This window comes from Neopsephotus bourkii, unplaced genomic scaffold (assembly GCF_033783945.1).
Source record: "Neopsephotus bourkii isolate Nb327-2 ecotype Australia unplaced genomic scaffold, CSIRO-AGI_Nbou_v1 NB_1542, whole genome shotgun sequence".
NCBI lineage: Eukaryota > Metazoa > Chordata > Aves > Psittaciformes > Psittacidae > Neopsephotus > Neopsephotus bourkii.
The window spans coordinates 288,206-308,266 of NW_026902018.1; the positions used below are offsets into that span (position 1 = coordinate 288,206).

A 20,061-nucleotide genomic window follows, 5' to 3' on the forward strand; every position below is an offset into this window, starting at 1 on the left:
CAGTGGAAGGGGTCCCTGCCTGTGGCAGGGGTTGAGGCTGGATGATCTTTAAGGTTCCTTCCAACCCAAACCAGGCTGGGACTCACCCATATGTCCAGGGGACATTCCAGTGCTTCCAGACTGGCCATACCTGGAGTCCGCTCTCCTAGGGAAGGCAACCAGGGACCATTCCATCCACTTTTGGGGCAAAGAAGAAAAGGGCCATTTCCTCATGTATAACACACCCACTTGAAGACACCATGTGAAATATCAGTTGAATATATACTTATATCCCCATAGCCCTGACTGGTGTGGTGATGGTGGAGCTGATGGAGCTCCCTAAGCGCCTCACAATACCCCCTCCAGTATGAGATCCCCCTGGCACTGATGGGAGACACATCCCCAATACAGTGTTGGGAGCCTGCTGTCCTGCCCATGTTTCATTCCCATTGGAGCTCCTCTTCGGAGTTTATTTTTGGTAGGGCCTGAAATAGAATCTGGATCATTGGCATCGGGCTCCCTTTTATCGCTGCTTGCGGGCCAAGCCAAAGCAAACGTGCTCTTGTCCAACCCAATGGTTCCTTCTTCAGGTTGGAAAAGCGGGAGGCAATGGGAAGCAGATCGGTGTCGCAGTGCTGGTGAAGATTGGCCACGAGTGCTCATGTGCTCCTCTGCTCCCCTGCATGAGGTGCTGGTGGAGAGGAGGGCTGGTAGCTGTGGGACAGCATCACAGCATCATCTGCCAGCCTCAGCCACTGCTCTGCCCTGGTCACATGCAGTGCCTTCAGTGAAGCCATCACGCTGTCACCAAAGGCGTGACCTGTCTGTCAGGGAAGGTGGCTCCTGCTCCATCCCAGGGGAGCAGAAGCCCTGGATTTGCTCCACATTATGACCTCCTCCTGTGGTTGGGTTCTGCTGCTTTTTCCTTCGAGGTCAGTGATTCCTGCACCTCCAGGAGAGCAGAGCAAAGCAGCTTAGAAAAGCAAATGGAAGTGCTGTGGGGCTCAGCTGCAGAGGAAGCTGTTCTGTTTGTCAGCCTCTGCTAGCTTGTGGAACCCTCAGGAAAGTCCCTTCAGCAGTGTCTACCTGGGGTGCTGCCAGTCAGAGATGAGTACAGTGCATCCTGCAGGCCCCAGTAGGATGCTTGGAAAGGAGAATCACAACCACACTATGTGGACAAACCAGCTCCTGGTGATACTGAGGAGTGGCAATGCCTCATCCCTTGCGATGGCAACGTCCCTCATGGCCTGTGGAAGCGCATGAAGAAGCATCTGACCCACCTGAGCTGGAAGGACCCTGCTGGAGATACCTGGAGGCTATGGTGGACCTCAGGGTGACATTGGCTTGTTGCTGCCCTTCTCCAGAGGAAGGCAAAGCTGGCAGTGGGAGACGCTGGGAAGGTCATGGGCAGCCACCTGAAGGAAGCTGCTGATGCTCCACACAGTAGGGTCCAGTGTGGGCCTCCCAGGTCAAGAGGGATATAAAGAAACTGGAGGGGCTGGAGGAGGACAACCAGCATGGCCACGGAGCTGGCACACATTGAGGATGCTGGATATGCGGGATGAGGGGCTCCTCATCCTGCCCTAGGGCTGATCTTTGCAGCCCCTGCCTGTACCTGCTGCCAGTCCATGCATCTCCCACTGCATCTGGCTCAGGACCAGGCTGAGCACCCCAGTGAGGCTGGGTGCTGCCCAGCACATCCCTGCCCTGGGGGCAGCTGGAGCACAGAGAGACAGCACCTGGCTATGGAAGAAATACACTTTTATTGGGAAGCGCTCTGCAGAGATGCCGGGCTCTGTCGTACCGAACGGTACCTCCAACGCCGCTGGGGGGGAGGGAGAGCCCAAAGGACATCAGCACTGGCCATAACCAGGGCCCTCCTCCAGGCCAGAAGCAACCCCAGGGCTGGAGGGGAGGGTAGCATCGGTCGAAACCAGCTCGACCCCATGCCGGGCATGGCACGGCTGCGGCAGCACCAGCAATGGAGCCGTGCCTGCAGCCCAGGGTGCCGGGGCAGGGGCTCGGTGCCGGTGATGGGCGCGGGGACCCCGCACCCTGCTGCACCCCAAGCATGGGGTGTGGGAAGCGAGCGGCTCCGTTACTGCAGAATACACTGTGGGTACAAGCGCTGCTTATGCGATCAATAATACTGCTACAAAAAGGGGGGGGGGGGATGCCAAGCATGGACCCCCCCGGGGCTGGTGGCCAGGCCAACTCCCTGCGGTCCTGTCAGGGAGCAGGCAGCGGGGCATGGATGGGGAGGACCAGGTCCTGGAGCAGGGGAGACTAAAGGAGAGAGGGGGGTGAGAGAGATGGAGAGAAGGGGAATTGGAGGCTCAGGACTGCTCCTGTGCCCCCTGCCCTGCGCAGGCGCCCATGCCCACCGGCCGTGCTGGCAAATGTCCTTCCTCCGGCACGGGGCCGGCTGGCAGGGGCTGGTGCCCAGCTCCCCGTCACTGCACGGCCTGAGCGGGCGCGGCGGCGGCTCTGGGAGGCTCCAGGCTGGCTTCTCGGCTCTTCTTCCTGGGGGGCTTTTTGATGGGGGTTTTCTTGGCCGCCTGCTCGCCGGAGGGAGCCGGGTCCTGGCTGCTGCCGGTGCTCAGCTTCTCCACCCACTTGTGCTCCCCGGCCACCGGCTCGGCCGCCCCGGGGATCAGTTTCTGCAGGGGGGGAGAAGCGGGCAGCAGGGGCTTGCTGGTCTTCTGGCCGCCGGCGGCCGCCGAGCGCTTGGCTTTCTGCGGGGGAGTGGGCTTCTCCCGCTGCACTCCCACTCCGTTGGCCCGGGCGCCTCCGTCCCCCTTGTTGAGGCTCTGAGTCTTTTCCTTCAGCTGGGCAGCCAGCTCGGAGGCCAGCTGGGGATGGAGGGGCTCGGAGCGGGGTTTGCCAGCGCCGGGGCTGCGCGGAGCATCCCTGGTGTCCCCAGCCCTCCTCTCTGCCTGGAAGGCGCCCATCTTCCGGAAGGCGTTCTGCACCGCCCCATTGATGCTCTCTGTGGGCTCCGAGCTGGCTTTGCTCCTCTGCTTGGGCTTGGAGGGCGACTGGGGCTCCCCGGGCAGGCTGGCTTTGCCCTCAGGGACACCGGGCTCCTTCGGTTGCTTCTGTGCTTTCTCCTTGCCCCGCGCGCTGCCCCTCTCCTCTACCCTGCCCTGCACGCCGGCCGATGTCTCGCTCGGGCTCCTCTTCCTCTTGGCCAAGCCCTGTCCGTGCTCGGGGCTGTCGGAGCGGGCAGCTGCTCGCTCTGGGGACCGGCTGCACACCGGCAGCGAGTTGGACTGGCTGGAGCTGTACCTGCCGTGGATCCAGGAGACCTTGGGCTTTGTGGCTGGGTCTGGGGGACGGGGCTTGGCCCGTTCTGGGGACGGTGGCTTCCCGGGGCTGCGTGGCTCTGCGGTGCCATCCTCCTCCTCCTTGGACTGCTTGGAGAGACGGGCAACCCGGGCATAGAGCGCGGCACCGGCCGAGCCCGAGCCACAGGACGAGCGCTCGCTGTCTGAGGACTTGAGCAGGGGCGTTTCGCTGCTGTCAGCCGGGAAGGCTCGCACCGAGCCCGTCTCCTTCAGGAAGGTGTATTCCCCCGCTTCCTCCCCGCCGGCCGGGGCCGCCAGCTTGTCCCCGGGGCTGGCAGGTGTCCCCCGGTCCCTGCTGTCACCCACGCTCTCTGCAGGAAGAGAGCACGGGGGGCGTCAGGAGGGGGAGGTCTGAGATGCTCCTGCAGCACGATGGGACAGCATCCCCCTCGGCGTCCCACACCCCGGTGTTGTCCCCAGCTCCCTCCTCCCAGTCACAAGAAGGCCTTAAAGCAACCCCAAAGGAGGGAGCTGTGAAACCAAATGGGGGGAACATTGTCACCTGCATCCCTTCTCAGGGGATGGGGAGCCAGGGTAATAGTCCCCACCCCCCAAGGGTGATGTCTCTCCACTGAGCAGGAGATGGCCCCGAGGAGCCCTGGGGAAGCACTGTTCCCTGCTCACCTTCGTGGGGGACGCAGTACACCGGCCCCTCATCCGTGGTGTCGAAGGAGGAGAAGGAACCGCGGGATGACCAGGACGGGGAAGGCTGCTCCACCACAGAGGGCGGCTCAATGAAGCTGCAGTTCAGGGTGTTCTCCAGGTCATGGTGGGCAACTGCAAGGGCAAAGAACTGCTGTCAGTGCCAGGACTGCCGGACACCCCAGCCCAGCCAGCAGGGTGGGCAGAGAACCACAGGGCCATGGCAGCACCCAGCTCGGTGGAGGGGCCCGACCCACTTCAAGACTTAGGCACCTCCAGATGCTCTGGTAACCAAGAAGCCCCCAGCATCGTGGCCTGTACCAGCACCAGTGCGGCAGCAGGGCCAGGGCAGTGATTGGCCCCCTTCACTGGGCACTGGTGAGGCCGCACCTCAAATCCTGTGGTCAGCTCTGGGCCCCTTTGGTGTTGACAATTACCCCCAGGTATTTGTCACCTCTGCCCACACATCCCAACACCTAAGGCACGCTGCAATTTCCTGCCTGGCCTGAGGGATTCTTGCACATCCCTGCTTTACAATAAAATAACTCTCAGTGTCATTGGGATGTCCTCCTCTCCCAGCACATTGATTCTTTATTAGGACTGCGTTAAAACGAGGGCAGCGATGCCCACCTGCCCCTGCCCAGTTTGGCTTCTTGCAGAAAGGAAAGAAAACCCCAATACAGCGATATTTCAAGAGCAAACGGCTGCAGAGGGGAGGTGGCAGTTCCAGTATGGCTTTCCTTTAAAACAAACCAAAAAGGGAAAATTAAAAGCAGCTGGCTGGAAGTAGATGAAGGGAGACGCTTCCTGAGAGGAGGCGTGATGAGCGGTCCACAAGGCGCCTCTGGGACCTCAATGAGACCCAGGATATGGCTAGAAGATACAAAGAGGATGTGCAGCACACCCAGAGGGGGCTGGAGGCTCCTGCGTGGTCCCTTGGGATTTACCTCCCCTGGCTGATATATGCCCCTGGCTGATGGGCTGGGAGAAACATGGATGCTTCTCACCAGTCCCCTCCTGCCACTGCTCCCCAGAATCTCCCAGGGCCACAGCATGAAGGTGCCAACCTCAGCCCTGCCTTGGCAGTGCAGCCACTAGGGTCAGCTCACGCTGTGGGCCTGCTGGCTGCCAGCTCGGTGCGATCCCCAGGGAGATGCTGCAGATCCCAAGCTGATGCCAAGGCTGGGAAGAAGCTTTCCAAGGGGACACCTGGGGCTACTGATGAGCTTCAGGAAGACATGGTATCCCACCTGGGAAGGTTCTACCATGCTCACAGGCTTGTGCTCACTGTTATTGACCGTGATCATGTTTGAGCCCAGAGGGGAAACCCACCCAGTGTCAGCAAACACAGGGCTGGGGCAGCAGCTCTGCAAGGACATGAGTGGATCCAGAGCAACCATCTGCTGGGCATCCACAGCTTCAGGCAGCACCGGTTTACCCATGACATCCCCACAGGGTCCTGAGCATCTCCAGCTCTAGTCTGGCCTTTGGGATGGGGCATTCCAGCATCCCTGGACCTTCCTGCTGGTGCAGGACCAACATGGCAGCAGGCTACTGTGTTGTGGCCCCTGTGGCTTGCAGGTGGAGCTGTGTGCTGATGTGGCACCGCGGTCACCGGCACCACCGGGATGGAGCTGCTCCAGGCACGCAGCAGCTCCCCCTTGCCCAGGGGGTCCCCAGAGCCAGCAGGGGCTGGAGGTGTTGCTGCACCATGCACTAGAGCTGCCAAACCCCACTGGCTCCAGCACGGGCTGACGTGATGAACACAAGGCAAGCCCTGACCAAAGCCTGTTCCCTTTTCCTAACAGCCCCCGGCCTCCCCACCAGGCTCTGGGAATAGCCACAGCCCTGCCAGGACACGAGGCTATCCCGAGCATCCCTCTGGCACTGTCCTCACCCCTTCCCGGGCCTGCTGCCGTCCTGTTTACACAGAGGAGCTGGATGGGCTCCAGCTGCCTCTGGGCTGACGCAGGGAAGGTGCAGGCAGCCCCCCTTGAGCTCCCCCTGCCCTTGCCGCACACAGGCACCCTCTGTCCTTCCCAAGCCCTGCCCGGCCCCTTCCACAAACACCGCCTCTGTTATCCTTGCACTAGGAATGTTTCTCCGGCCCCGACACACCCTGCTCCATGGCAGGGCTTTGCTGTGCCCCACACGGCAAGGAGGCTGTGATGAAGCTCAGGAACCGTGTGCTGGGATGGGGCCATGTCCCACCCTGAATGGGGGACTTGGTATCATGCTGAGCCCCTGTCCAGTGGGATGTCTGAATGTCACTGCACACCCAGGGAAGGGAGGCTGAGCCCCACGGCAGCGCAGCATCCCCTGGTTTATTCAATGGGGTCCCCTTGGGGGCAGTGCATCCCCAGCTCCTCACGCTGGGATGAGCACAGGGAGGGTCTGGTGCAGGGGACGCTGTCCCCCAGCTCTAGGTCAGGCCCTTTGCCACATGTGAGCATCTCCTGCAAGTGCAGTTTGTGCCCAGGCAGTGGGGCGAGCTCACCCAACGTCCCTGCCCTCCATCCTCACCCCTGCTGCATGCCCCAGCTGGGATGCTCAGGCTCCACACAAAGTTCGGGCAGGGTTAGGTCAGGACCAAAAGGCCAAACGAGGCAATTCCCTGGTGCAACAGGGACATTCCCCTACCTGGGGAACCTCAAATCCCCCCAGAGCAGCTCAGCAGAGCTCAGTTCAGGAGGCAGCCACCCTTGCAAAGCAAAATGATAGCATTGACATCCAGAAGCTGCAGAAAGGGCTCAGCACCCGTGAGCCATGCGCTCACACCAAGCCCTTTGATGGAGCTGGGGACCTGTGTGTCCCCGTCCCCGCTGTGCTGTGCTCACTGGGGGCTGTGAGTCCTGCTATGTCCTGTGAGGGCTGTGGCTCTGTGCCCCGTCCCCAGATGGCAGCACCTTACCCACGACCTTGGGCAGCTTCTGGCGGCGCAGGGGGATGCGCGGGAGCTTCATGCCGATGCGGCTGAACCGCCCGCACAGGCGTCTCGGTGGCTTCTTGGCTGCTGCTGGGTCCTGGCCAGAGCTGCAAGAGAAGGTGAGAGCCCCATCAGAGAGGCACCAGCAGCCACCCTGTGGTGGGTACAGCATTCATGGGGTGATGGAGAGAGTCAGGGGCCTGCAGAGACAAAGGGCGTTAGGGGGAAATATTGGGGCAGGTGAAAGGGGGGTCAGGGACCTGCTGGGAGTGCTGCCGGCGTGGGACCGGCTCACACCACACCGGGATGCAGAGCAGCGCCAGGGGGTGGTGGCAAGGCCAGAGCCGGCCATGGCTATTGGCATCCCAAAGCACCGGGAATGCCCAGCCAAGACCCCAGAACAAACAAGTGGCTTCTCTTTATTTGCTCTTTGGTTTTGAGGCGTTTTCAGGCAGTTGTGCCCATCACTGTGCCCATCACTTGGGATGCTGAAGCATTTTCAGGCAGTTGTGTGCATCACTGTGCCCATCACTTGGGATGCTGAAGTGTTTTCAGGCACTTGTGCCCATCACTGTGCCCATCACTTGGGATGTTGAAGCATTTTCAGGCAGTTGTGCCCATCACTGTGCCCATCACTTGGGATGCTGAAGCATTTTCAGGCAGTTGTGCCCATCACTGTGCCCATCACTTGGGATGTTGAAGCGTTTTCAGGCAGTTGTGCCCATCACTTGGGATGTTGAAGCGTTTTCAGGCAGTTGTGCCCATCACTGTGCCCATCACTTGGGATGTTGAAGCATTTTCAGGCACTTGTGCCCATCACTGTGCCCATCACTTGGGATGTTGAAGCGTTCTCAGGCAGTTGTGCCCATTACTGTGCCCATCACTTGGGATGTTGAAGCATTTTCAGGCACTTGTGCCCATCACTGTGCCCATCACTTGGGATGTTGAAGTGTTTTCAGGCAGTTGTGTGCATCACTGTGCCCATCACTTGGGATGCTGAAGCGTTTTCAGGCAGTTGTGCCCATCACTGTGCCCATCACTTGGGATGCTCCACAAGGCAGTGCCGTGGGGGTGGCACTGGGGGTGACCTGGATTTTGGGGGACACTGCAGAGGTCCAGGCACCATGTGAGAGAGGGAACTCATGTCCCCTCTCCCTGTCCAACACTTCACCACAGGACATTGTGCCGGTGCTTTTCTCTGTGGGTAATTGCCTGCAGCCCTTCTGAGCCAGATGTGCAGGACAGGGCTGAGCTGGCATGGCTGCAACGGGAAAATCCCAGAGCAGCAGCTGCCAGCATGAGAGAAGGGATTCACCATGGCCAGAGGAACTGCCACATCCTGGCCCGTGCTGAGCAGCACAAACCTTTCCCCCTGTAATGGGGATGTCACCCGGCACTGCCAGCATGCTGCCAGCATCAGCATCCCAGCCTGGCAGTGCTGCACCCCCCTCCAGGACTCATGCCATAGCCCAGGGGGTTGTTCCTGGGGGTCTTGGTCACATCTTGATGCCCTCACTGTGTTTTAGGGTTCCTTTTGCAGATGAGCTCCATCCTCCCAGATGATGGAGAGTACCTAGTAGGTCTCTATGAAGTGGTGGCCCATGAGAGCGAAACAGTCAGGGCAGAGGCTCACTCACCCTGAGTCCCTCCATCACCTGCTGCTTGGGTGCTGCCCTGAGGATGCAGCAGGACCTGCTCATACCCCTGGGATGTGCAGGACACACGGTGCTGCTCTGCCTCAGTTTCCCCGCAGCACCGCTGTCTCAGTGCGGTCCCTGCATCCCCATCCTGGTCCCAGCCATGCACTGGTCACCGATGTCCCCAGCCATCCCCTTTCCTGCTCAGGCTTTGTGTCAAAGCCCGCCCGGAGCCCGCCTGGCCCTGGTACTCACCCACAGGCTTCGTCCTTCTTGCGGCAGATGCAGCAGCAGCAGAGCAGGGAGAGCAGGAGGATGAGCAGCAGTGCCAGAAGCGCTCCTGCACCGATCACCCCCATCCGCTGGTTGGCCTCTGCAAGACAGAGCAGGTGCCTCAGCCCCATCCAGCCCCAGGCACCCCCAGTGCCCATTCTGTGCCCATCCCGGCTCTCACCCATGTGGCAGGCGCCCGTCAGCGGGTTGCAGGCATCATCGTGGCACCTGCAGGCTTCAGCGCAGTTGGCTCCATAGCGGCCGGGCGGGCACGTGAGGTTACAGCTGGGAGGAAACAGTGATCATGAGCCAGGCTGGAAAAGACCTTTAGGATCACCCTGTCCAACTGCTCCCAGCACTGCCAAGGCCACCACTAACCCATGGCACTGAGGGCCTTGGCTACACGGTGCAGTGGCTTCAGGGATGCTGGTGGCACTGACCCCTCCGGCAGCTGTTCACCACCAGCAGCGTCCTGGCCGGAGCGGCTGCAGCCGCAAGGAGCCAGCGGGCCCTGGCCCAAACCCGCTCCCCTGGGAATGTCCCGGCCCTCGGCACCGTGCCTGGGGGTGGCTCAGCCCATTTCATCCTCCAACAGCTCCCAAAGCCCAGCCTCGTGCCTGCCAGGCGCTGGGTGCCGGCTGGGTGCACACCGAGCCCGTGGCTGCTCCGGCAGCTGGGAGCAGGGACCACTCCTTGGCAAAACTGCTCATCCCACCACCCGGACCTGCATTTCCCCACGGCTATGGGGCTCTCTGGGAGAGCGCAGGGCAGGAGTTTGCTTTCCTGTCACCTCTGGTCCTGACACCTCTGGGAATGATGTGGAGGAGATACACAACTCTCTGCACGCCGCACATCCTCCCAGTGCAGAGCTGAGAGAACCCCCTCCACAGGGAGGACATCGTTGTGCCTTCCTTCCAGAAATCATCCCTTTCTAGCAAAATTATACACTGACAAATGCATGAGTTTGCACATAGTCGCAGGGTGAGCCTGGAGTGCACCCATACAGCACAGCTCAGCCCACAGATACAGTGCTGCTGGGGATGCTGCTGGGGCTGTGGCTGCATCCCGAGCATCCTGGTCCCCACATTCCTGGTGCTGTGCTGGGATCTCAGAAGTCTAATCCATGTGCTGCTGTCTGGCACTCCGCTGAGAGCAGCACCAGCACCCAGCTCCTTCCCCCCCTGCTGACAAAGGTGGACACGATGCCCTGGCCTGAGCTGCTGCCACTGCCCATCCAGCTCTTTTAGCAGCAGGAGGGGTTGGTGAAGTCCCCAAACCGCACCCAAAACCCAAATACTCCTTGTTCATATGTCCTCAGTGAAACACTGGCATGGGCAGGACGCCAGCTCCGAATCCCTCTTCTGCCATCGCCCCTGCAATTAATGATGGGAAAATCCGAGCAACACCGGCACTGTGGGAGCTGTCTGCATGCCCCAGGCAGAAGGAAATGCTTTTCTGCCTTTCCACACAGTCCCACACTGCACAAAACCACCAGGGAATGCAAGCAGGATATCCAATGTCCCTGTGCCCCCTTCTTGGGCAGGAGGAGGGCTGGGGGGCTCTTCCCAGGGATGAGGAAGACTCTGACCAGAGCTGTAGCTTGCAGCAGGAGCACCCTGTGGATGCCATGTGTGTGAGGCTTTTTGCTATTCTGGGATGTGGTTTTCTCTTTCTTTTCGGCTAGAAATTCCACCCTGGACTTAAAATCCCCCAAGAAACCACTGTTTTGTCGACAGCGTTTGTTTTTGCCAGATAGACATTTCCTACAGCAAAATCCCTCTCTTGCTAAGGGCTCCGCGAGCGCGTCCTTTCGCCCCCTTCCAAAATTCATCTCTATTATTGCCCACGAGTGCTTCCACCACAGGAAACCTCTTGCCTGGGAACCTCCTTAGGCAGGAATAGGGCTGGGGGGCTCTTCCCAGGGGTGAGGAAGACCCAGGAGCCCTGGAGTGCACCCCAAGCACACCCACTGTGGCTCACTTACTAGGTGCCATGGGAGCCGGGGTGGCAGAGGCAGCGGCCTGTCTCGAAGTGGCACTGGCCATTGACGCAGTCACTGCAGACAAAGGCGCAGTTCTCCCCGTATGTCCCATTCCGGCACTTCGTTTCACACCTGAAATGGGAGGGATGAGGGCAGGCGATGGAGCACCCATGGATCCTGGGGAATGCTGGCATCCATCCCCCCAACCCTCCTGCCTGCAGGCAGGGAGATGGGCTGTGTGTTATCACCCCTGTTTGGGTGCTTCAAAGCCCTGGAACTAATCCTAGGCACAACAGCCTGTGGGAATGCATCTCAGCTTGAGAGCTGAGCCCTGCCACAAGCACCCAGCACTGCATAGGGGCATAGGCAGGGGTCTCACAGGCTCCCTTCAGTGTCATGGCTGTGCCAGTGGGCTCAGCCCATCCCTACCCTCCCCTTCTGGCTGCAGAAAGCCAGGCAGGGAGCAGGAGGGATGCTGGGCATCACCTGCCCAGTCCCAGCTGCAGCACTCACCGGTCTCCAATCCAGCCGGGGTTGCAGTGGGAGCACTTGCCGTTGATGTGGTTGCAGGTGTGACCATCCTTGCAGGGGGGACAGAGCTTCTCACAGCCCTCTCCATAGAAGCCGGGCGAGCAGGGCTGGTCGCACTTGGTGCCGTTCCAGCCCGCCTCGCAGGTCAGGCAGCGCCCGTCCGCCACGGTGCACGGCTGCAGGCTCTTGCACTGCCCGCACCTGCAATGGCAACTTCCCTTTGTTCAACATCTCCCTTCCCTCCCTTACTTCAGCAAAGAGGGGGATTTGATAACAGAGAACAGAAAATATGGCTCCAAGTAGTAATAATCTACCCTTACTATCTCGTTCTCTGGAATTGCATTCAGAAGTATCAGTGCGAAATACCTCCTTCCCCTCCCCGGCGTGTCCCGAACTCACAGCCTAGCATGACTATGACTGCGAGGGGGAGCCCACCAGCCTGCACAGCATCCCTCTCTCCTCCTGCCACCACCTCCCACTGAGCCCAGGGGCACCAGGCACTCACCGCCTCCTGCATCCCTGCCCGTAGAACCCCGCAGGGCACGGCTCCCGGCAGTACTTCCCGCGGTATCCCGGCTCACACGTGCACGTCCCATCCACCTGGTTGCACTTGCCCTTGTAGCACTGGCAGTAGCGGTCGCAGCGGGGCCCGAACGTCCGCTCCCGGCACTGGCAGCGCCCCGTGAACTGCTCGCAGGGGGAGTTGTTGCAGGAGCACTGGTTGTTGCAGCCGCGGCCCCACCAGCCGGGCTGGCACAGGCAGTTCCCCGTCTGCTGGTCGCACTGGGAGTTGTGGCTGCAGTAGCAGGAGCTGGAGCACTGCGGTCCCCACCAGTTGGGCTCGCAGGTGCACTTGCCTGTCTTCTGGTCACACTTGCCGTGCTTGCAGAGGCAGATGTTCTCGCACTTGGGACCCCAGCGGTTGGCGTTGCAGGTGCACTGCCCCGTCACGTCCTCGCACTGCCCGTTGGGGTGGCAGCTGCACATCTCCTTGCAGTCGGGACCCCAGAACTGCCGGGGACACTCTGCGGGCAGAGCCATCAGCCCTGGCACTGCCTGCGGGAAACAACCCCGCCTCCAGGGGAGACCCCTGCTCCCAAAGGGATGCTCAAGCACAGTGACTCCCCTCCTCCAGTGCAGCGACCCCCCCTTCTCTGGTGCGCTGGGTCTCAGAGCAGACCCCTCCAAAGGGATGATGCCCTGGCCACAAAGCCGGAGCAGAGCATCCACCTCTGGGAAGTCACCCCGGGATGAGCTAACCCCCAGCAAACCCCACCGAGGACACCTCCTGCCATGCTGGTACTCACTGGTGTCGCAGTTGGCGCCAAAGTAGCCATGGCGGCAGCGGCACTCGCTGGGCCGGACGCACACCTCATTCTCCTTGCAGGTGAAGTTCCCCTCGCACACAGCTGGATGGATGGACAGGCATCAGGAGGCAGCACGATGCTGCTGGACCCATCCCTGTTCCCAAACACACCCCGGCCCCATGGAGTGCGTGGTGGCATTCCAGGTGCTGTGGCACAGTGACCGTCCTGGCAAGCAGCCGGTCAGGCTGGATGGGACCCTGGCCAACAAAAGGCCACCGGCCTCCTGCCACCCCGTTCAGCTCCATCCCCGCACCAGCCTCCTGCCACCCAGCCCCATCCATCCCTGTGCGTGTCTGCACCCAGCAGCCGCTCAGCTCCCTGTCACCAGCAGAAGCAACCCTGTGCTGGGACTGCCTGTGGGCACCGGAGAACAGGAACATGGGTTGGGGGGATCACAGGCAGTCCCCTATCCCCTCCACTCATTACAGACACAGTGGTGTCACTGCCACCCCACCACTGCCTCTCCTGCTGGGCCACCAGCCCCTCTGCTGTGAGGGGTCCCTGTGCTGGGCAGGAGCAGGATGGGGACAGGCAGCATCATGGCGCAAGCTGGCACAGGCAGGTCCTGCACGGCCCTAGATGAGCCACCATAGGAGCCACACGGGAGAGCAGACCACCCATCCCATTCACCTTACCTGGGAGCTGTTAGACCTACGGTGATGGATACTATAGAACCCCCTAAAATAGACAGATTACACAGGTTAGGAGCAGTGAGTCTAAGGGTTAGAGCAGGTTGGGGGGGGCAAGGAGATGGGGAAAGCTTGCTGGTGGGACCATCCTCCCCCCAGTGTCCTGGCAGACCCTGTTCTCCCTCACGCCGAATGGACCATGCCCTGTTCCTGGTGCGCAGGCATCCAACGCATGCAGCGAGCGGTTACACGGGCTCATGCACGGTGGGTTAGTTGGTTATGTGTCCTGGCTGCTGGCTGCACACTGCTGGTGCCCCAGGCTGCTGCACTGAGCTCCTCCGTCTCTCTCTCCTGGGGCAAGGGGATTCCTGTGGCCAGCAGAGGCTGTGGGGATAGCTCAGGAACCGGGAACAGCCCCGTGCCTGTGGATCAGCGCAGAGGATCAGAGCTCCAGGGCCTCATGCTCAGCATCCGTGCCCCTGCAAGAACTGTATCGCCTGGTGTGGCCCAGGCTGGGGCTGCCCCAGCAGCCTCTCCCCACTGGGGCCACCATGGACACGTGCCTGGTCCCAGCAGCTCTGCCTTGGCTCCTCACGCTGCTGTGGGGAGTCTCTGGGTCCCATCCCTGCAGTTGCACCTCCCCTGTCCCCACGCTTCACCCAGGGAGCCCTGGCTGACCCTTGGGTCCCAGAGCAGCACCCCCAGAAACCCACCAGCCTGGGAGCGGGGGGGATGCTCCATGTGGAGGAGCCGTCTGGTGCCTGGGGCACCCCAGGGTGTCACTGTGGGTTCAGGGGATACCCCAGCACCCCAGCACTGGGGCTGAGCACCCGTTCCATCCACACGCTGCTGGCTTCAAGTACCACAGGGAGGCAGGACAGGCCCCAGCATCCCCAGGGAGCCTGGCTGCAGGCAGGGGTCCCTGGGACAGGAGGTCCCCACTGTGGGGCACATCAGGGTGGCCCCTGATAACGGCAGTGAGGCCAGGAGGGCTTATGAAAGGATGGGCAGATGAGCAGTGTCCGACACAGGAAGACACCAGTGCTTACCTATTACACACTCGCTTCCTTGTTGCCTCCATCCTGGGCAGCACATGAGCACCGCGGAGCTACAGAGGGCAAGAAAAAGCACCATGACCGGTTATGACCCTCAGAAAGCCCTGGTCTTTCCCAAAACTCCATGGAGAACACCGGTGCCATGATGGTGAGAGGTCTCACTCCCGGACAGTCGAAGCCTGCTTGGAGGCTGCTTCCCTTGCCTCCCACGGGACAAGGAACGCTGCTGGCTGCTCCTCAACCATGCAGAGCTGCTGGGGGCTCCATGGGCACTGGGTTCAGCCAGGAGTGAGGCCAGGACCACTTCCTCTTTGAGCCAGGAGTGGTGAAACAAGGAAACGGTGTGTTTGGAACTGGTATTGACAAAAGAAATCCCCCCAAACCCCTAAAAGCTGGGAAAAGAACATGTCGAGCGCAGCTCCTGGGGGATATCCCCCACATAGAAGCTGTGTGATGCCAACTGCATGTGCCTGGGATGTATCCCTGAGCCCTTGAGTGCCCAGGAGTGCCACCATCCCCAGGGAGCCGACCCTGGCCAGCACCAGGATGGGGTCTCAGAGCCCCTCAGAGGCTCAGCCAGAGATGCTCAGGTCCTTACTGGGATGGGACACCCGGGGACACCTCATGACACTTATTCAATGACCCCCCAAGTGAAAGGCTGGGGGCTCCCAACGCTGCAACCCAGGTGTGGGGAACACGCTCCCTGTTTCAGGACACTGCAGGAAACCCCCTCATCCCTGGGGGGACCCGCTCATTCCTGCATGGACCCTGCTCCTCCCTGGTGGTACCAAACTGCCTGGTCCCGGCCAGCCCCAGGACCGATGCTGAGAGCTCCAAAGGCCCCGAGTGGGTGCTGCAGTCAATGCAGGGCCGCTCACTCTGCAGAGCAGCCTGGAATGCGTTCTGCTCTTTCTCTTTTTTTTCCCCCTTTTCCTCTTTATAAGTAACAAATGCAGAAGAGGAGGAGACAGTGAGGAAGTATCCGCTCAAACCCAGCGCAGTCACAGGACCGTGTCTGCCTGCCAGACAGCCTTGTCCTGGGGCCGGGGAGGGAGCTGCCAGCAGCCCCCAGCCCAGCACCGGTACTGGGGGCACTGGAGGCAGGTCCCAGCGCCCGCCCGGCCCCGCCAGGAGCAGCGCGTCCCCTGCTCACAGCGGATGCGGAAAAGTTGGACAAGAGGCAGAAAAGAACCACAAAAATGATTCAAGGCCTGGAAAGAATGCCTCGCAGACGGAGCCCAAAATAGCTCCATCCTTCAGCTGCCGAAGCGCCTGCAAGATGCTGCGATGGCAGCCGGAGAAACCCCCCATGTGGGGACCGCGGGGCTCAAGTGAGGGGGCTCTGCCCTGGGCAAGCACGCAAGGGGATGCAGGGTGTTAATGGCAAAGGGGGTTCAACCACCAAACCGCCCCCCCAGAGACCGGGTGGGCTGCAGACAAGGTTCTTCTCTGCATGAGGCTTCAGGCTGCCCTCCCCTAAGCGCCCGCTGTGCTGGGGTGCAGCAGGAAGGGTCCGTGGTGTCCTGACCCTCTCAAAGCAGCCACTGTCCCACCTGGGCCTGCTTTTATTGCTCCCCCCTCTGGGAATGCAGCATTTGGTGGTTTTTCGATGAAACCACAGCAGGTTTGCAAGGGGAAACCCTTCTGCCTGGGAAACCTCCTCCCTCAAAGGGCTGCCAAAACGGGCATTACAAGGGAGGCACCAAAACGCATCACCTGTGATGAAAGCCCCGCGGTTGATGGTGGGGAGCTGCTGAAACAGTGGCAGGAGGGAGAAACCCCTCCCTGGCCATGAGCTGGAGGAGGTGGACAGCACTGTGACCACCACCAGCCCACCCGCAGCACTGGGATTGTGTTTACCTTGTGGCTGACAGCTAATCCCTGCTTCCCCATGCCTGCTGCTGGCATCCAGCACCCCTCTGCTCAACCCTCATCTCCTCTCTCAGTGATTTTGATGGCAAATAAACTCGCTCCCATTGCGAGCAGAGGCAGCTGGGACGCAGCATGGGGTCACTGGTGCTCCCAGTGTGGCACGCGGACTGGTCCCTGAGCACAGCCAGCCCCGGGTAGGGGTGGTGCTGGCTGCAGCATGACCCATGGGACATGGATCTAAAGCACATCTTGTGGTCTCAGCTCCTGCAAAGAGGGCTTGCTCCATGCATCCCATGACCACTGGAACTGGGGCAACTGGGAGATCTGTTTAAAAGGATGCTCGCGCCCCACAGGGACCTGCCACTGCAGATATGCTGGGTGCAAATCCACCTTCTATTCCCTCTTCTCCAAAGCACTTCAAACACTGGGAAAAGAAGAAAGAAAAGCTGTCCAGGATGTGGGAGCTCTGCTGATGCGGAAGGAAGGAGCAGGGATGTGGGGACAGCTGGGGCCTTGACCTGCAAGGACAATCGCTCCATGCCCAGCGCGTGGGCACCTCCATGGGTGCTCTGGGGGCTTCTATGGAGGCAAAATGATTTTCTTGTGATGAACTGCTCCCTGAAGCACCTCCCCTTCACCCACAGCTATGGAGGGGGCTCCTCAGGCCGGAGGCACAGCTCGAGACAGCCCCCCTAAAACAGTGAGGATTGGGCTCACATCCCCAGAGCAGAAGAGAGACCCTGGGGACCACTGCTGTGGTCCATGTCAGATGGTCCCATGTGAGACCTCCTGCTCTCAGCTGGTGAGCACACAGCGTGTCCCCACAGCCCACAGCACTGCTGTCCCCTCCTCACCCTGTGGCCATCCTGAGTCCTCCCCACCCCACTGCTTCTCCCAAGGATCACCCTGGCACTGAGCTCCTTCTTTCTCCCTATCACCCATCACTTGGTGCCACCCAGCTCCCCCCCCTGTGGCACACAGGGACCACGGGGTCCCAGCCAGCAGCATCCCCCCTGGATGACGCCAGCTCCAGGTCCGCAGCCCAACCCCAACGCCGAGGTGCAAGGCAGAGATTCCCTGGAGCAGGATCGTGGAAACTCTTCAGGCAGAGAAAGGAAAGAAGCAAAAGCTCAAAAGCAACGCTCAGCAAAAGAAAGCGTTGGTGAGAACAGGATGGGGACAAGGCAGTGCCCAGGCACCACCTGCACCCCAAACACCAGCATCGGAGAGTAGCACCCCAGCTTGTAACTTGGTTATAAAAGAACTTCAACATTAGGAAAGAAAACTCTAACACCAGATTGCCCCCACACATCCCTTTTCTGCCCCACATAGCTCCTCAGATTGTTGCTCACTAGCCAGGAGGTCACAGAAGGAGCTGAAGCAGAATCCTCCTCTCAAGCCCCCCCCAAACTCATGACTGGCATCCTCAAGGGATGGAGATCTCACAACCACAGATCCAACCAGCAGCTTCACCCAACTTGGGTGGGGGACACTGGGACCTGTCCCAAAGCCCCAGGGCCAGGGAAGGACCCACAGCACCCCAGTTCTTGGAGGCACTAAGGTGGGTTTTGATGGTGACACATGGGGCATCCTCCATGCCAAGGAGGACATCTCAGGGGCTGTCCCCTCCCCACCTTGTCTGGCACCCAGGCTGCCTCCAGGCCCCATGGAGGATGGACATCACTCCCTGCATCCTGCCCGCTTGCTGGCGAATGCCCAGTGTCCAAGGCCCCCAGCGCTGGGTGCAGCATCCCTCCAGCAGGAATGGTGCAAAGGGAAGCACTCAGACACGGCATCCTCAGCACGTGGGGCTGGATGCTGGGAACAGGACAGGGTAGGGGGGACACTGTTTCACATTCCTGCTGCCATCCCCGGACATGGTGGCAGTTTTACTGGGACAGATGATGGGCAGCGAGGAGGAACCACTTCCACATCCCACATCCACAGCAGCCACCGCTCTGGCTCCTGAAATGCCTCCTTAGGAAACTCAGGCTGTAACTTGAGGAGGGGGCACCAGCCCCTGCGGCCCTGCTGAATGGAGCCATTATGCGGCCCCTCTCGCTCTCAGCACATGTTTTCCTTGTGGACTCATCTGACCTCACAGGCGAGATGTAAAGGTGCATTTATGGCCTGGGCCCCCCAGCAAGGGCAGGGGCTGGAGCTCTCCCAGCCAGGAGGCAGTGGCTGTGGGCACTCTCCCCCCTTGACTGGGGCCAGCACCAAGCCCCTGTGCTGCAGAGAAGCTTGGCCCGAGGCGATGCTCTGCAGTGACCTGTGGTAGAGGCAGAGCTCAGTGGGGACAAGGAGGTGGCACCCCCAGGGCTCTGTCACCGCCCCGATCAGGCAGGCAGGATGTGACCCCGGGGGGTAGTGCCAGCACTCGCTTGTTGAAACCAAACCCGAGGGTGCTGGAGCTGCCAAGTCCACCATCTCGAGCAGCCCTGGGCAGCTCCACCAGCGTACCCAAAGCATCCTGCATCCTGCTCGGCCATGGGACTGCCTGCGGGGGGTACAGGACCGCCCCCCCCACCCCCCCCCCCAGTGCAACCCGATGCCCGGAGGCACCACAGCAGAACCGGCCCCAGGGGTGCAGGATTGATCCCCACAGCACGCCTCGATGATCACCGGAGGCACCCAAGAAAAGGTCCCCACAGCAGGATCGGCCCCGGGGGCTGCAGGACCGGGTCTCCACAGCACTCCCGGCCGCCGCGAAGTGCAGGACCGGCCCCGGAGCACTCAGAACCGGCTCCGCGCAGCAGGGCTGCCCCAAAGGCGTGCAGGACCGGCCCGGTGTGCCCAGAACCGGCTCCCCGCAGCTCTCCCGGCGGCCAGGACCGGACCCCCATCCCCGGCCCCGCGCGGGCCGAGCTCCTCGCCCCTTCCCGGCTCCCCCCGTCTCAACTCCTCACAAGCTGGATTTCACCCTAGCAGGCGCCCAGCCCCGGGTCCGTGTGTGTGTGTGTGTGTGTGTGTGTGTGTGTCCCGTGTCCCCCCCTCCCCATCCCGCCGCACCCCGCGCCCCGGCCCCGCCGCTCGCTGGGTCCCGTCCCGTCCGGTCCCGCCGCTCCTACCCTCCGGCCCTGCAGACGTTCCTGCCGCGGGGGCTCAGCTCCTGCGCGGCTCCGGGGCTCAGCACCCCCAGCACCAGCACCAGCACCAGCGGCAGCTCCGCGGCTCCGGCTCGGGCGCGGCGGGGCGGTCGCAGCCCGCGGGCCGCCATCACCGTCGGAGCGGCGGGGCCCGGCCTGACCCGGCCCATCCCATACAGGGCGCTTCCCCCCCGCGCTTCTCCCCGCCGCCCGCCCCGGCTCCACCGTGCCCGGCGCCCGCCCTGCCCTGGCCGCTGCTCGGCGGGCGGAAGCCGCAGTGTGAGCGCTCCGCCGCCGCCGCCCCCCGCCCCCCCCCCCCCCCCCCCCCCCCGGCAGCAGCGGTTCCCGCATTGGTTCCCGTGACGCCGGGCCAGGCTCCGGGGGCCGCGCCCCCACCGCGGGCAGAGCCGCCCCGACGGGCCCGGGGGTCCCCGGGTGGGCAGCGCCGAGGAATGCGCGGGGGGATCCCCGAGGGAAGGGTGCGGGTCCTGGCCCCCAGCTCAGCCCGGGGCTCCGGGGGCTCCTGGGGATCCCGTGACTCCGGCGTGGGGATGGCACCCAGGGGTGCAGCAGCGCCGGGATCCAGCCGAGCCGGGGTTCCGACAGCCCTGGGGCTGGGCCGCCTTAGGTAGCCGACAACCACAGGGCCCGTCTGCCCTGGAATGTGGAGCCCCAGCTGGGCTCCGGGGAGACCTTAGAGCAGCTCCAGTGCCTGAAGGGGCTGCAGGAAAGC

General features: G+C 61.8%; 1 protein-coding gene across 2 annotated transcripts; it reads right to left on the minus strand.

Moving 5' to 3' along the window:
* Positions 1–1,723: 1,723 nt before the first annotated feature.
* SCARF2 (scavenger receptor class F member 2) lies at positions 1,724–19,638 on the minus strand. Of its 2 annotated transcripts, XM_061370456.1 has the most exons (12): positions 19,311–19,374; positions 14,362–14,420; positions 13,319–13,361; positions 12,624–12,725; positions 11,822–12,341; positions 11,299–11,517; positions 10,789–10,917; positions 8,986–9,089; positions 8,787–8,904; positions 6,880–7,001; positions 3,951–4,103; positions 1,724–3,637 (listed from the first exon to the last, which is right to left on the minus strand). In XM_061370456.1, the coding sequence occupies exons 5-12, from the start codon at positions 12,301–12,303 to the stop codon at positions 2,433–2,435; spliced, it is 2,532 nt and encodes an 843-aa protein (XP_061226440.1). In that variant the 5' UTR covers positions 12,304–12,341; positions 12,624–12,725; positions 13,319–13,361; positions 14,362–14,420; positions 19,311–19,374; the 3' UTR covers positions 1,724–2,432. The 2 variants fall into 2 exon arrangements, with proteins under 2 accessions (XP_061226440.1, XP_061226439.1); XM_061370455.1 differs by lacking the exon at positions 13,319–13,361 and having other exon boundaries at positions 19,311–19,638.
* Positions 19,639–20,061: the final 423 nt, after the last annotated feature.

Bases quoted from the DNA above. Each gene is read 5' to 3' on its own strand.
- SCARF2 (XM_061370455.1), bottom strand. From the start codon at position 19,498: ATGGGCCGGGTCAGGCCGGGCCCCGCCGCTCCGACGGTGATGGCGGCC. The intron at 14,421-19,310 runs GTAGGAGCGGCG...TGCCCTCTGTAG, and splicing joins AACGTCTGCAGGGCCGGAGG to CTCCGCGGTGCTCATGTGCT. The intron at 12,342-12,623 runs GTGAGTACCAGC...CTCTGCCCGCAG, and splicing joins TGGCGCCAACTGCGACACCA to AGTGTCCCCGGCAGTTCTGG.